The following is a 15,660-nucleotide window of genomic DNA, read 5'->3' as shown; positions in this document are numbered from 1 at the left end:
TTTTCGGATCTCCCTCTACATCAGGCGCCAGCAATCGCAAAATCCGGTTACAGAAAAATTAAGCATACCTGCGAACAGGCTCTACGACACGGACTATATTATGCATGGATAGATACCTGCTGCATTGACAAAACCTCAAGCGCCGAACTTTCCGAAGCAATCAACTCGATGTATGTGTGGTATAGAGACTCAACTCGGTGCTACGCCATGTTAGACGATGTCTCTACAAACAATGTGGGAACAGAATTGGGAGCGAGTCGATGGTTTACCCGCGGCTGGACGCTACAGGAGCTGATCGCACCCCCAGAAGTGATCTTCTACGATCGAAATTGGATACAACTAGGAACTCGGCAAGATCTTGCAGCTTCTATCTCCGAAACTACCCTAATCGACGAAATGGTTCTATATCATGGTATAGCGAGCTTTGGCAGTCGACACAAACCGCCGACGCAAGCGCCTCGTTTGGATCAATTCTGCATTGCCAAGAAGATGTCCTGGGCATCATTACGTAAGACTACTCGAGAAGAGGATATAGCTTATTGCCTGCTCGGAATATTTGAGCTCAATATGCCACTTTTGTATGGAGAGGGTGGACGAGCCTTCGTTCGACTCCAAGAAGAGCTCTTGCACCGGACAGATGATGACTCAATCTTAGCTTGGAGTCTAAGCACTGAATTCCAATCCTGCCCGAATGTGCAGCCTACGTCGTATTCATCCGCAAGATTCACCGATCTTCTAGCAGCATCGCCGGAGAGTTTTCGGTATTCTATGAACCTCGAACGAACCCTTGGATCAACTATACCGTTTTCTAAGAGTAATATCGGTCTACACATCCATCTTCCTACTTTACCTATCAAGATGCGATCAACAAGGGGCATTGTGGCGGGGTTGATAAGGGTTCTCCGATGCGTCCGCAGCACACTAGACGAGAGGAAGCAGGGAAACATGCTCGGTATACTCCTTTTCCCTCTAGACCCGCCGCACGCGAGAGTTGCGAATAGACGATTGGCACGAAGAGCTTATCGTCATCAAGGAAAAGACTGGGGGACGGTGCCAGTAGACGTTGGAGATCTGATTCGGTCGAAAGTTGAAGCTGTTATCCTCATGAGCAATGGCCCGACTTTGCTCCATGATGGGCGTGCCAAAGAGCAGGCACTGCGAGGGAAGAATGAGTGTTTCATCGTTAGCCCATCGCCTACCCTAGGTAGCATGCTCTACCATTTTACACATGCTAAAAGTTGGCTTTCTTACGATTGTCTTCGCTCAACCCCTAGCGAGGATATAGAACTCAAGTCAGGAAGCTATACATTCGTCAATCACAACTTTTCGACGAACGTCTTGTTCATGACATTCGAAAACTGGTCGGAGCCTCACCATAAAGCCTTCACGGTTGCTATCGATTTATACTCCGGGCTTACCGGTGTTTGGGATGTTTCACTCCGATACGTTGCTAATGATAACTTGGTCAGCTACTGCTGGCTCGCGCGGCAAGGTCCAGAAATATGTTGCTATATCAAGGGCAAGCTAGTCACATACTACCATAGCAACCCTTTCAGTATCACCGTTAAGTTGCTTGAAACGAAGGTTATCCACGAATGGCGAATACACAAGATTGATATCGAGGTCGACACCGAGAGTGAGGTCGATGTGCCACAGTGTTCGCCCGAGGCGGATTTGACTGAGCCATTTTCATCCTTTCAAATCGATTGACAGGCTTGGCACAACCATCGTAAAGCAACGAACATTAGACACTTCGACGACGGCCAGCCGGCCCGGCAGTTGTTAGTCAACTGAGTGCATTAGTCTTTTTCATGCATTCAAAGATCTGGAATGAGCGCTCGCATACTAGTCCCAGAAAGTGAACACAGAAGCTTGCTCTTACTTTATAGGTTCCACGCGCCAGAGACATCGAATTCGACATCGACACATATAGCGTGCACATTTGTACATGGATAAGGGGTCCGGGAGTAGCATTAGAACGGAAGGATCCGCTTCAATTCCAGACTAGCAGCTCAGCGCCGCAGCAAAAGCCATAGCCAGAACCATCGTAACACTCGCAGCAATGGTCCCCGCTGCGCCCGTCTCTTTGGGCGCTCCAGCCCCCGATGTACCTGATGCACCAACCTTCTGCGTCGCATTATCTCCGTTCCCAGAACTTGTCACGTTTGGAGGCGCGGTCTGAGAGAATAACAAACCCTGCACCGCCTGCAGCGCATCGTACACTTCATTCAGATTCCCGTCACTAGCATCAGCAGCCTCCCACATGCCTTCGGTGGAATTTGCCCAATCTAGCGAGCACTGAACGTCGTAGAAATCTCCGCCACACGTGCCGGCAGCAGCTTGAGCGGAGATTTCGAGCTTTTCGGTGAGAGGTTCTGCAATGATAGGAGCGGCAACGACTGCGCGAGCATAAGAGCTTATGGCCATACCCTTGTAAGCGCGCATACTGACATCGCACTTCCCGTTCGTTTCGCATGCTACTTCGGTGAGGACGTCGTGTTGTTGGAAGAAGATGGCAGATGAGTTCACGAGGCCTTGGAGTGCGTCAGTCCATTTCTGCTTGCCGTTGGTCTGGTGGCGTATGTCAGTATGATGCCCGAGCACACTGTACTAGGAAGTGCTTACGATGTTCTGCATGATAGCAGAGCCCTCCGTATAGGCGGCATGCAGGTTTGTCCACCGTAATCCGTTTATATCGCGACAATCTTCGGTGGCATCACCACCGTCAAACACAGCATATTCGTCGTTGATAATACCGATGTCCTTTGCCCAAGTGAAAGACTTGTCAGCCCATTCGGAGTACGTTTCGTTGCCGGTAAATTTGGCCAAACGAGCAGCCAGGAGGAAAAAGTCAGCGTTGGCAGCTCCACTTTTGTAATCGTATCCTGCCTGGAAAGTAAAGATAGTCCAGCGAAGACCGCCGTTACAGCTCTTATCATCCCAGCGTAGCACCTGAGCATCGAACACTTGGGCAGCATATTCCACCCAGGATTGTTTTTCCGGCTTTGGAAAATCTGATTCCGCGGCGGCCATTGCTGCAAGAGCCCACAAGCTTTGGTCATCGTTGGTAATTTGCGCGGTCTGATTAGCGGGGAAGAAGGCAAGGCCGGGGTGGTCGCCAAGCTGTCCCTGAATGCCTTCAGATACAATAGAGTCATATTGCTTATCGCCAGTCAAATAAGAGTAGTCGATCAATGCGTTGAAGATGATTCCGCCTTCGTACCAGAAGTAGGGGTCTGGAAAGAGGCCGGGGATTCCATCCTTGGAAAGGGAGTCGTTGTAGAACTTAACGAGACCACCTGCAAGAGCCTACGCGGCCAGTATGATAGAGTCTGTACACATTAGCATCGTAGTCGCGCAAGTGGAGAAGATCGTCATTACCCTTGTTCTGGACATCCAAGTCGAGCGCTGCGGTAGTACTAACAATGCATGACAAAGCGAGTGACAGCACACTGACGCGTGCGAACATTTTGAAAAATAGAACGAGTGTGATTGCGTAACGACAGAGGAAAACAGAGTGGGAATGCAGCACTCTCAAGAACAAGAGACCGGAAAGCAGTTGACGATGTTCGCAGGCGTAGCATGACGCTAGTTATGTGGATCTCGGCCGCCTTACAGTGTCACCAATGGTCGTCCAACGGTTAGTTAGCGCAGAACGCCTGAGCCCAAAAAGGCTTGTTGACATCTCGGATAGTAATTCAGGGGCGCTGCAACGGCCGCGCCGCCTAATACAGGCGTGAAGATGCCTGGCGATGCGTGTTGGAAGTGGCACGGTCCCATGGCCGTCAGGCGCATGCACCTCGTGTCAGAGCCAAGAGCTTGGGAAGATGGTATTTGACATTGGAAACTGCTCCTGGACTGGCTGTGCCATCTTTCGCTGCGCCTTCTCAAAGTCACGCAATTACCCCAATTTGCTTACCGACCAACTCCCATCTTGGCGACTAGCGCCTCCGCGATATCGTGCGCAAATCCCTCATCATTAATCGCTCGCTCGTGTTCGGTAACTTCAATATTACCACCCCGAAGTTCCTCTCGTATCGCACTGAAGAGCGCAGCATCCGCCTGTTGGTCTTCAAAAGGCCCATCAGGGACAGCGATCATGCTGATACCACCCTTCGGTAACCAGACCTGAATTGCCCCGGGCTTCTTTGCACAATGCCTCAATTTCGTTGCAATAAATTTGCCAACTTGAGTTGCTTCGTCTACTGATGTCCTCATTAAGGTCACGACAGGATTGTGTTCATACAGCTTGCGATCTTTGTACCGTTCCGGCACTGTACTTCTGGGACCAAAGTTTGTCATGTCAGTCGCGCCTACGGAGACGATATTTGGTATTCCGGCTTTTGCGGCGGCTTCGAGACGATGCTCACCAGCACTCATGACACCGCCGGTAATATGATCGCATATCTCGGTAGTGGTAAGATCGAGAACTGCATCCAGCCCACCCTCTTGGATGAGTCGTTCCATTGCTTTCCCGCCGTGGCCGGTAGCATGAAATACGTACGTCTCAATGTCGTAGTTGTCTTCGAGATGTTTTCGGATGAAGTCGACAGCTGGCGTGGTGACACCGAACATAGTAATGCCAACACGTTTCTTTGTCAGCTGGGCTGCGTCTTGTTGGCGAGATGCGTATGCGCGGGCCATTCCAGCTATGGCTGCTCCGGCATTGCTAAGCACATTGCGGAGTACCTGGTTAAGGCCAGCCACATCTACAACGCTGTACATCAGGGTGATGTCGGTTTCCCCTACGATTGGCCCAGTATCGCCGCTTGCCACAGTTGACACGATCAGCTTTGGAAAGCCGATAGGGAGCGCAGTTCTCATCACTTCCGCTGCGAGCGACGTACCGCCTGAACCTCCCGCGTTGATCGCGGCGTGTATCTTTCCTTCATCGAATAGCTTTTTGACAGCTTTGGTAGCGCAGCCAGCCATGGTCTTGATGACTTCTCCTCGAGGTAGCTTGCTCACATCTTTTGCATCTCCATGATCCTCCAGCAGTTGGTGTTGACTGATTGTGATGGCATCATACTCCTTGTGGCGCCGACCCACATCCATCAGCATCACGTCGACATTGTTCCGCTCTATTTCTTTACGAAGGAATAACAACTCTTCCAATTTTGTATCGCAAGTACCAAGAAGAACAACACGGGGATTGGAAGACATAATGACGTGCTCACCAGGAGACAATGAGTTGATGATAATATGAATATCGTGTGAAGACGTGGGTCGCAGACGTTCATGCCACTGTAATGTATCCCCCGCGCTTGCATTACGTCATCGTGCATACTTCAACAACCTTTCTCAGCATCATCGCTGTAACTTTAAGACAATATAATACCACGTCCAATACCTGATTCGTTTACTCAAAGTCGATAGCATACAAAATTGACAACATGTCACCCCCTACCAATCGCAAGAGCATACTGCAGAACCTCCGCTCGCAGATCGACAATGGCAAAATCATCGTTGGCGCAGGTGCCGGCATCGGATTGAGCGCGAAGTTCATCGAAGCTGGTGGTGGCGACTTAATTATTATATACAACAGTGGAAGATATCGAATGGCCGGCCGCGGCTCGTTAGCCGGCTTGATGCCGTACGGAAACGCTAATGATGTTGTGTTGGAAATGGTATGCGCGCTTCACTTGATGTTAACTTTGGAAAGCTTTGAAAAGTGTCTAATAGCTAACAATCTCAGGCTGGTGAAGTTCTTCCCATCGTCAAATCCACGCCAGTACTGGCTGGTGTGTGCGCAACCGACCCTTTCCGAGATATGTCTCGCTTTTTGAAGCAGCTGAAAGACCTCGGTTTCGCCGGCATCCAAAATTTTCCTACCGTTGGTTTGATCGATGGAACATTCCGACAGAATCTTGAAGAAACAGGAATGTCGTATGATGCTGAGGTTGAAGTGATGAAGATGGCTCGCGAGATGGATCTCCTGACCACACCGTACGTGTTCAACGTAGAAGAAGCGAAGAAGATGGCAAACGCTGGTGCCGATATCTTGGTCGCCCATATGGGTCTCACAACGAGTGGAAGTATCGGTGCGAGCAGTGGGAAGAGCTTGGATGAATGCGTCAAACTGATCCAAGAGATTCGTGATGCCGCAACGAAAATTAAAGAGGACGTCATCATTCTGTGCCATGGAGGTCCAATCGCAAAGCCAGAGAATGCGGAGTATGTGATTAGCAAGACGAAGGGTGTGCATGGCTTTTATGGTGCAAGCTCAATGGAACGCTTGCCAGTCGAGGACGCGATAACGAATATTACGAAGACATTCAAGGGTCTGAAGCCTGGATCATCGGTGTAGTTCAGCAGCGAAGAAACACATTGGATGCTATTGTTGCGAGGCGCTCGCAAACTTCGATTGCAATGATGTAGTACAGTGAGTCCAAAATTCTTTATGGTCACAAAGTTAAACATAGTTCCATCTCTACGATGTGTAGCGGAAGTCGGGATGGCGATCGCCAAGCTTCCCAGAATCGATCTCTCGAATCCTCTCTTCGATGGACATGACTTCCCTCTTCCTGTTGATCCCGCGCAAAGTAAAGTACATCAGAGCGTAACCGCATGCCGCGATTGTGATAGTTGTAATCGAGATAGCGTGACCGATTACGTAGCGGCCATCGTTATTCGTGATGCGGTAAATCTGCCCAGCCATGATACCAGCAGAGTTACCAATGGTTTGCTGTAGACCGATAGCGGTGGCGCGCTTGAAGTATCCGGCATTGCTGTTGATCACCCAGGTAACGTTCAGGCCCACGACGCAGTAAATGCCAGTAGCAGTGACAAAAGTCGCGAAGTACAGCACCCCGGTCGAGGACATAGAGACACCAAGCATCATGGCGTAACCGATCGATGTAACCAATGCCAGAGGAACCATGAAGAATGCTCGGCGATTGACATAGTCGGAGCAAAAGGCGATAAAGAGGTATACAACTGAGGCCCAGATGTACACAGGTACGGTGAGAAGTTGAGTGCGAATGCTGGAGTATCCGAAGCCACGTATAATCACCGGAAGAAACGTTGAGAAGCCGAATGAACAAGTATTGGCGCAGAATTGGCATACAGCGCTGAGCCATACCTTCGGATCGCGGAAAGCAAGCTTTACTTCGGACTTGTCCAAAGCGTCTGATGTCATAGACTTGCCCTGGTAGAGTCGTTCGTTCTCGTGTCGAGCACGGAGCAGAGCTTTCTCGTCTTCATTGAGCCACCATGCAGTCTCGAAGTTGTCAGGTAACAGAAAGATTGTGGCGATACCGACGACCATAGAGATGATTCCTTCAACGAGAAACAGCCATCTCCAGCCCGCAAGTCCCTTTGCGCCATGCAGATTTGTCAGACCATATGCTAGTAGTCCACCAAAGGCCCCACTCAGTGCAGATGCAACAAAAAGGTAGGAAACCCTTCGAGCTTGCTCTAGCGGCTTGTAGTACATGCTCAGATACAAGGTCAGGCATGGGAACAGGCCGGACTCGAAGACACCGAGGAGCAGGCGTGTAGCTATGAGAGAGGCGTAGTTCTCAATGAAAGCTGCTCCAATAATAACCGCACTCCATCCGATGATAAATGTAGGGATAAGGCGCGATGGCCGCAGCTTCTTCAATAATATAGAGGCTGGAACCTCGAAGGCGATGTAGGTGACGTAGAAAAGCGTTACAGCGACGTTGAGACGGTTGCCAGTGAGCCCTAGGTCTTCATTCATGCCTGCGATAGCAGCATTTCCGATGTTGGATCGGTCGAGGTAGGCGACCTGAAGCACGCTTGTTAGACAGTAGAGTATTTGTAAAGTCGAATTCAACATACCAGAAACACCAGGACCATCATGGGAGACAATATCAGATCCAGTTTGCGGATAAGCTATACATTCAGGTCAGCTTGTGACACCCAGTCATGTGTGCTGCACCTACCCTCTTCTCCGCAACTGGATCGATGTGAATCTCTTCGCTAGCACCAATCTGTGTATCCTTTTCATGTATTGAGCCATCGAAGGCTTTATCATCCTGGTTCGGATGCGACATGTTGCGGGTGATGTTTCCTGGCAATTGATTGAATGAAAAGCTCACGCTGTGGACTAGCGATCGCACCCAAAGGCATCTGCCACGATGAATACCTTATAGCATGCATGTTGGTATGTAATGGTATCTATTGCCGATCTGGGCCTTGTCAATTGTCCGACGCGGGGAGATAGCGAGCCCTGCCAAAGTGGGCACGATATGCAGCGAAGGATGCACTAGTACCCCAGGCAAGCATTGGCAGACGATTGACAGAGATACCCGTCGGCTAAATCATGAGTATCTTTGGAAATCATCAACATGATGGAATCGCGATGCGAGAGCGAGGTCAACAGAGGTGATGGAGGTTTCTTGGCCAAAAAGAGGAAGAGAGGTCGACAAGCTAAGAGCTGCGTCGCGTGTCATCGGCGGAAGCAGAAGGTGCGTGTGACGTAATCAGCCACCTGCGAGTTCGCGTCTGCGATAACGCGTAAGGTATCCAACAAGACACAAACCTGCAAACCTTCGCAGCACGTCCGTCACGCAGGTGGCATGGTCTTTACGGCCAGACTGCGTTGGTTAGACGGCGGCTGACAATGTTCCCAGTGCGACGGAGAGCTGCCATGCTTCAATTGCAGCAGACGCGACGTCGCGTCGAGCTGCACGTACAGCGAAGAAGCTGAGGCTCGCCGCCAGCAAACCTCACAAGTTCCCACTGCTTCTCTAAGCGATGAAGCGTCCTCAGGCAATGTCACAGGTATGTCAATATCGCCACAACATGTCGCACAGCAGAGCGCGAATGTCCCTGCAATACTCTCATTGCGCAGACTCTGGCTAACATACCACGAAGATACACATACTACAGCCACGCACAGTAGAACCTCACCTGAACCCAGAGATGCACAAGTGGGTAACCTCTTCCGTAGCCGAGATGCGCCCTCCTTCTTTGGCTCATCATATTTTGGACCGCAGGCGGCGGCAAAAATAATTGAGGAGCCCGCACCGGACCTCTCATCTGGAATTCGCCATGCAGCCGCGTCGGCGCAGTCTTTTCGAGATGTCGGCGGTCCCTTCTCGCAGATATGGGATCTGCTGGGCTTACTGCCTCGCAATAAAGCCAGTGTCGACCGCCTCGTACATGTTTTCCTTACCGAGCTGAACTGGACCATAGACGCTATTCATCCTCAATCCTTCAAACTGAAATATGATGAGTTTTGGGAACGCAAATTCGGCTTTGATGACTACGCATCTATCGATCTTAGGTGGTTGGCATTACTGTTTATCGTCCTTGCGTACGGTGCCTTCCTTGACTGTCCTCACCCAAAGAACGGCGAAGTGCAACGTGATCTCCAAGAGACATCATTACGATTCTACTGGGCTGCGAGACGCGCTATAGTTATCGCGCCAACTTTCTACGGAGAGTCGACAGACCTCGTCCGTGCCGGTGTCCTGGTCACGCGTTACTTGATTCATTTGCGAAGGGTACCCGAAGCTTGGCTCACAACAAGTTTCGCAATGCGCATGGCTCAAGCGCAAGGTATGCATATCGATGGCGAGCGTTGGCGTCTCCCCCGTAAAGAGACTGAAACACGAAGGCGCCTGTGGAGTCATCTCTATACTTTGGATAAGACAATCGCTCTCGCCATCGGCCGTCCATTCGCCATTGTTGACCAGCAGTGTTTAGTCAAAAGAGCTACTAACGTCTGGTTGGATGATCAACCTGATGAGGCCGCTTCTGCTATCCCAGAGCTTCCGATCTCTTCGCCTACCTTGAGCGTCTACAACTTCCTCGCGCACGACTTGGCAAAGATCATCGGCGACATTCAAGATCGCTGCTTTGGCCTCTTTACCGTTTCTTACGACACGGTCATCTCGCTGGACCACGAGATTGTTACATGGGAAGCGAAGCTACCTGAATACTATCACTTGAAGAACCCAGATACTTCTATGGATCATGTACATCCGTTTTTGTACTGGAACCGCTTACATCTCCATTCCATGTACCATTTCGCCCGTGTCACTCTTCACCGACCGTATCTGCTACGTCAAAGTATCACCAATCGCTTCAGGCATAGTCATGATGCATGCATCTCGTCGGCATGCGCTGACCTCGCAATGCGCATTGATTACTTTCAACAACCCCTGAACGACCGCCTGAAGTGGACTTTGGGTCCTCACCAACTCTTCAACAGTGCCTTAGTTCTCGGTATCATTGCTGTTAAGGATCCGCACTCGCCCAAATGCCGTGCGATATTAGAAGACCTTACTGCGTACTGTGATATGCAGAGAGCTGACATTTGGCTCAACGAGTTCGCGCTAGCTGAGGTCAAGATCATCGAGCTCTGCATCAAGAAAGCGGACCAGTTCCGCACTAGCCGTACTGAAACACGTCCTAACACAGCGAACGATGCTTCGGCTACTGCACATGTTGCTAACAATATCGACTTGACATCGCCAAATACTGAAGATAGCTCGGCAACAGTACCCGGCTTACCAGCGGTAGGTGCAGGCGGGCCCTTTCAATGGCAAGCACCTCCATGGGGAGACCCGTCTTTGACACTGTTTGAGCCTACTGATTTGCAACACTGGGAGCACGTACTGGACAACATCACACAAGAGCAGGTGCTATTTGGTTTTCAATAGGATACTGAGCCCCGGATAAATTGGCATGTCTTCTACAAGTTGAAGAGTGGTGTCGACATTCGTCATAGCTACTTAAAGCTCTATCATCAAATCTTCACCATAACTCGATCTCGCTTGAAGATCATCGCGGAATTATGTTTATTCGCTGTCAGCACCTTTTTTAGGCTTTCTCATACACGACTGGCGTCACCAGACTTCCCATACCATGACTCATCACGATTCTCAGATCATCACCCTGTTTGAGCCATACCTTTGGTACTTTGCTGACGCCAATACCATGCGGTGTACCCGTCATGATCACGGTACCTGGCTCTAATGTTGTCCCTTGACTTAGGTACGCAACGATCTCAGCTATACTAAAGATCATATCATTCGCCAAGGAGTACTGCATCGTCTCGCCATTCAGTACGGTCTTGAGCTCGATGTCGCCCAGATTCGATATTGAAGACGCGGATACGAGACAGGGCCCAAGCGGTGCGAAACCATCGAAGCCTTTTCCAAAACTCCATTGCGCACCGTTGAATTGGTGGACTCGCGCTGTCACGTCATTCGAACATGTGTAACCCAACACGTAATTCATAGCATCTTCTGTGCTCACATTCCTTGCCGATTTTCCAATGATTATGGCGAGTTCGGCTTCGTAGTCTGCCTGCCCATCAGTCGCTTGACGCGGAATGACCAATGGTGCATTAGGTGCACCCAGACAGGTTGCAGGCTTGAAGAAAAGCGTTGGGTGGTTTGGAAGATCCAGATTCATCTCTTTTGCATGTTTGCGATAATTGAGGCCTATACAGCGAATGGTACCGACTTCGGCTTTTGACAGTGGTGGCAACAGTCGTGATATTGTCGCGATTGCTGCTGTTGGTTGTGCATCTACGGAGAGGACCGATGAACCGGTGAAAACACGTACTCCGACTTCTGATCCAGCTGCGAGGGCTGCGCCGACTGAATTTTATTAGCGAATGGCCTTTGGTGAAGACGAGATGTTAGCATACCATCCAGTCCTGTGTCGAGCGGCTCGCCGATATGCTCAAAACCGTCCTCGGCTGCCACAAAGCGCACCAAGCGACTCCAAGTCTACACGATCGAATCAGTAAACGCTATGTAACCCTCCACGTCAATCACATACCGTCTTCATTCCACTTGCGATATCTATCGAGCCCATGTTTATGTGGAGTTTTGTAAAACACGAAAATAAGCTACGAAAGTGTGTATAATCAGGGTCTTGTGCCTACATCTCGGATACTTATTCCCTTCCAGTTCGTAGTATCATGGTTGATCTTATTGCCACGGCATGCATTGCCGTTGCTTATCGATCGGGAATTGTTGGACAGGCCGACACCCCTGCTCGGAGTGGGTCGATAGGACGTTTCCTCGCCAGTCCAAGTGCGTAACGTCGGATAACGTTATCTCAGGTCCACGGGTATTGCTATGGTCGCTGAACCATACATCAAAAGCAGCGTATCTTTGTTGAGATCCATGTAGACCATTGATAGCATATTCACGAGAAGCTCGAGTCATTACATCGCGCACTCGGCAGTACGATTACTTGAGCATATCTGGGTCGCCTTTCCCGAAATACAAAATTGACAATATATACCACATGTTGCGAAGCTACGCTATCCGAGTACGGAACCGCGTTTCCCTCTGCTCGAAACTCTGATCCATGCCTGTTCAGTAATCGAAATGGCGCCCTCAAGGGCTCTTGTATCTCCTTCTCCTTTATTCTAGCGGTCGCCTTCGAGTTCTCTCTTCCTGGACGCTCTCATGGTGCGCGATTGTAGGTCTATTGGTACTGTTCGCGCTGCACCCCCATAATCTCTGGGTTGCCTACATGAGCCATTCTGCCGTAATCCGCCATCGACCGCGAATTGAAGTGGTTGATGCCTCGCTCTCCCGGAGGCACATTCGCCAGGTTAGTATCGATTGGCGGAAACTTGCTGCGGCGACCTAGAGCCTCATTGACTCAACCAGGAGTTGGCGCCTCCGCTGCCATACTGTCCGACGAACCAGGGGCTAATCCTTGAGTTCCGAATGAGAATTGTACAGGTCTCTGTAGCCACTCATCTGGTCGCTTTTGTACTTGAGCCATATATCTAGACATCGGATTACCGCTCATTTGCGGTGATTGCGATGGCGTTGTAGAAGACATGCCAGCCAGGTTTTGCGGCTTGCATAGCACGGTATTAGTCCGTTTACCGAAGTTCAAAGGCGGAGGCATAAGACCATGATCGAGTAGATTCGAAGCGGCAGCATCGTGAATGATACTACCATCGTTTGGAAGATTTGTCAAGTCCGACTGCCGACCGCTAGGCGGAGTCACTGCATCGCCATTCACATCCAAGATCATCGACTCATCCCATCGAGGAGGCCGCATTGTCGTCTGCTGAGTTGTTGTCGATAGTGAGGGTGATGCTGTCGATCGCTGTAACAAGGGCATTCTAGGTGCGATAACGCCAATAGTCTGCGACATCGGGTGTTCTGAACTTGGAGATCCTCCGGCCTCGGGCGTGTTCAGATTCGAGCGACTTGCGTCAGGGTTTGTGACAAACCATTGTTGTGTTTGCGGTAACGGAGCGATGCTACCAACGTTATTCTGGACTTCGGGAACAGAGGCCCGTTCAAAACCGCCAACCTCGTTGACTGTAGCATACTCAATCCTTGGAGAGTCGACCTTGAATCTCTTTCCTATCCTCCTCAAGATCGCTGCCCGCTCCTCCCCTCGAGACCACAGTTCACTTTGGGTTGCACTCCTCGCCAGATTCTTCGCCGCACTCTTCACTTCTGCTATGGTTTTGAAGCCGATTATTCCCTCTTTCATACCATTGGCAATGTTTCCGCCATTTCTAGTTGACACATGCTGAGCTAGGGACAAAGATGACGTGGTGTTTTCCGGAACTTTGTAGTTGTTGATAGTCACAGGACCATTACCATTGATATGATAATGTATCGAGAGTTGCTGTGGATGCGACGAAGCTACGGCTGCCGATACTACCGCATCGGCAGCGACTTTTGGTGGTCGACGTACAGTAGCAACGGGGGCTAGAGGCCGAGAATTTGCAACAGGCTTACGCGCAACGCTCTCACGCGATGTTTGAGACGAGGGCGGCTGACCAACAGACGATGCTCTACTCGGCAGTGAATAGAGCGAGAAGGACGTGGATGATCGAGATTCTTGGGCTTCTCGCTGTTGACTTCCATGGTACTCATTTCGCCAGGAGTCTGATAGAGCACGCTGCGGTTGTGCATGGAGTTGGGGCGACAGCGATTCTCGAGTTGTGATGAACGTGTCTCCAGTAGACACTGTAGCCGATCGATTCGGACTGTCGTTCGCTTGTGATGGTGGTGGATATGTGCTAGAGAGTCGCTCGCTGGATCTTCTGGTGCTTAAAGGACATCTTATGATCATCCTCTTCCCATATAGCATGCCAGGAAGCGATCCTGCCTCACTATGAGGTGCTGTACTGCCCGCATAAGACGAAACATATGCACCTGGTAATAATGGGGTACTACAGTTCGATTTTGGTCTACCCACCGCACCACGTGCTGCCGAGCTTGCCTGAGAAGGCGATGCTGGGAATGCGCCTGGGTATACCAAGTGGTTTTCGCTGATTCGCGAATCGCTCGGGGTACTGCGAGATACTTTGAGTAACTCCACTCTCCGTCCAGGGTTCTCTTCTTCCGTACGATACAATAATGAACCCGATGAAGGCACTGATAGAACAGAGGGACCGGCCCTGACTGGAGGCGAAGATAAGGTACCCGCAGTTGCTGGATGCGGAGATTTTACACTGGGTCTGCCGCCGTCTACAGTGAGAGTGGCCGGAAGAACAGCAGCGTCATTATATCGAAGCTCCTTTTCCTGACTTAGCAGTATACTAAGCCGCATATGCTTCTCTTCGGTCAAGTCGTTGATAATATACTTTGCCACGCAACGGGTAAGCTCTCCGGCCTTTCGTTTCTGCTCACGCTTCACGGTCAGTTCGCTTTTAACGTTGGCCTTGTCAATAGCCTCCTTTTGCTCTTGCTCAAGAAGCGTAGCTGTCACCAGGCTATCTAAAACGGCCTGCTCCAACTGTTCGCGCTCAGCTCGTTCAGCTCGGGCACGTTCGTCCACGCGAGACTCCAACTTTGCCTTCTGAAATTCTGCCTCTTCTGCTTGATTTGACTCTGCTTGACTGACGGAAAGTGCAAGGCGGGTCTCCTCATCTTCTTTTGCGCGCTGACGTTCGACTTCAGAATTCGCAAAACGCCGTAGATCCTCGTCTTCAGCGGTATCTCGACTCCGCTGAAGGACCTCATCCCATCTCCGGTGAAGATCCATAGCCACATCCTCCGCAATCCATTGTAGATCTTCCGGCTGGTAGTCGCCATTGAATTCCATCGTCGAACGATATCCGACTTGTGCGATGCAGGCGAGTTCAGTTGGGTCAGCTGGGACGGTCCAGTCTGGCAAATGGATATTCGAGAACAAAATATGCTATGAGACAGTGATGTAGAGTGTTGGAAGGTCGAGCGGTCGAGCTGGCAAGTTTGGGAAGATGTCGGGTGTTGGTGGAGATCGTGGTGGAGAGTGGCCGTCGTGCCTGTGGTGTGCGCGGAGTTGGGCTATTCATCGGTCGACTTACACTGGTAGCATCGCTGCTCACGTGCAGCTCCGAAAGGGGGAGTTCTGACATAATTTACCTACCCTCATTTCTTTCCCGAAAGGCTGCAATGAGAACCACTAGCGTAAATTGATCACAGCGCTTCTTGAGAGTTGACATATAGAGCTCCACTAGATGAGTAGGCTGAATGCTGCGCCCGCCATAGAGTAATGTCACATATATAATGGCGCCAAGATGCACCGACTTATCGAATTGTGAAGAAAGATGGGTAACATACATTGCGTGAGACGTCGCCTTCTTTTATCAGAAGGTTCGCGCACCGATAGGCTTGTCGCTCTTTTTGTTCGTTTTCTTCTTTGACGCCACGAGTATGGTTTGATCCAGCAAATACACATTGTCTCATTGGCGCGTCCACTCTT

General features: G+C 50.4%; 8 protein-coding genes across 8 annotated transcripts; 3 read left to right on the top strand and 5 right to left on the bottom strand.

Moving 5' to 3' along the window:
• Window positions 1–207: 207 nt before the first annotated feature.
• Window positions 208–1,710, top strand: AA0111_g10988 (hypothetical protein; the record flags this gene model as incomplete). Its single annotated transcript, XM_028644801.1, has 1 exon — window positions 208–1,710. The coding sequence occupies one exon, from the start codon at window positions 208–210 to the stop codon at window positions 1,708–1,710; it is 1,503 nt and encodes a 500-aa protein (XP_028501395.1).
• A 294-nt stretch (window positions 1,711–2,004) lies between these two features.
• AA0111_g10987 (hypothetical protein) lies at window positions 2,005–3,469 on the bottom strand (the record flags this gene model as incomplete). The annotated part of the gene is made up of 3 exons (XM_028644800.1): window positions 2,005–2,571; window positions 2,626–3,309; window positions 3,458–3,469. 3 exons carry the CDS (start codon window positions 3,467–3,469, stop codon window positions 2,005–2,007), a joined length of 1,263 nt encoding a protein of 420 aa, XP_028501400.1.
• Window positions 3,470–3,915: 446 nt separating this feature from the next.
• Window positions 3,916–5,163, bottom strand: AA0111_g10986 (hypothetical protein; the record flags this gene model as incomplete). Its single annotated transcript, XM_028644799.1, has 1 exon — window positions 3,916–5,163. One exon carries the CDS (start codon window positions 5,161–5,163, stop codon window positions 3,916–3,918), a length of 1,248 nt encoding a protein of 415 aa, XP_028501401.1.
• Window positions 5,164–5,393: 230 nt separating this feature from the next.
• Window positions 5,394–6,307, top strand: AA0111_g10985 (Uncharacterized protein; the record flags this gene model as incomplete). The annotated part of the gene is made up of 2 exons (XM_028644798.1): window positions 5,394–5,627; window positions 5,696–6,307. The coding sequence occupies 2 exons, from the start codon at window positions 5,394–5,396 to the stop codon at window positions 6,305–6,307; spliced, it is 846 nt and encodes a 281-aa protein (XP_028501402.1).
• A 123-nt stretch (window positions 6,308–6,430) lies between these two features.
• Window positions 6,431–8,018, bottom strand: AA0111_g10984 (putative transporter; the record flags this gene model as incomplete). Its single annotated transcript, XM_028644797.1, has 3 exons — window positions 6,431–7,750; window positions 7,804–7,857; window positions 7,908–8,018. 3 exons carry the CDS (start codon window positions 8,016–8,018, stop codon window positions 6,431–6,433), a joined length of 1,485 nt encoding a protein of 494 aa, XP_028501403.1.
• Window positions 8,019–8,312: 294 nt separating this feature from the next.
• On the top strand, window positions 8,313–10,634 carry AA0111_g10983 (hypothetical protein; the record flags this gene model as incomplete). The annotated part of the gene is made up of 3 exons (XM_028644796.1): window positions 8,313–8,432; window positions 8,598–8,748; window positions 8,842–10,634. 3 exons carry the CDS (start codon window positions 8,313–8,315, stop codon window positions 10,632–10,634), a joined length of 2,064 nt encoding a protein of 687 aa, XP_028501396.1.
• A 160-nt stretch (window positions 10,635–10,794) lies between these two features.
• On the bottom strand, window positions 10,795–11,799 carry AA0111_g10982 (hypothetical protein; the record flags this gene model as incomplete). Its single annotated transcript, XM_028644795.1, has 3 exons — window positions 10,795–11,579; window positions 11,630–11,711; window positions 11,764–11,799. The coding sequence occupies 3 exons, from the start codon at window positions 11,797–11,799 to the stop codon at window positions 10,795–10,797; spliced, it is 903 nt and encodes a 300-aa protein (XP_028501397.1).
• Window positions 11,800–12,600: 801 nt separating this feature from the next.
• Window positions 12,601–15,018, bottom strand: AA0111_g10981 (hypothetical protein; the record flags this gene model as incomplete). Its single annotated transcript, XM_028644794.1, has 1 exon — window positions 12,601–15,018. The coding sequence occupies one exon, from the start codon at window positions 15,016–15,018 to the stop codon at window positions 12,601–12,603; it is 2,418 nt and encodes an 805-aa protein (XP_028501398.1).
• Window positions 15,019–15,660: the final 642 nt, after the last annotated feature.

Source organism: Alternaria arborescens, assembly GCF_004154835.1.
Source record: "Alternaria arborescens strain FERA 675 chromosome Unknown contig_42, whole genome shotgun sequence".
Lineage (NCBI taxonomy): Eukaryota > Fungi > Ascomycota > Dothideomycetes > Pleosporales > Pleosporaceae > Alternaria > Alternaria arborescens.
Note: the sequence above shows the minus strand (reverse complement) of the source record. Positions and strands in the feature narration are given on the sequence as shown.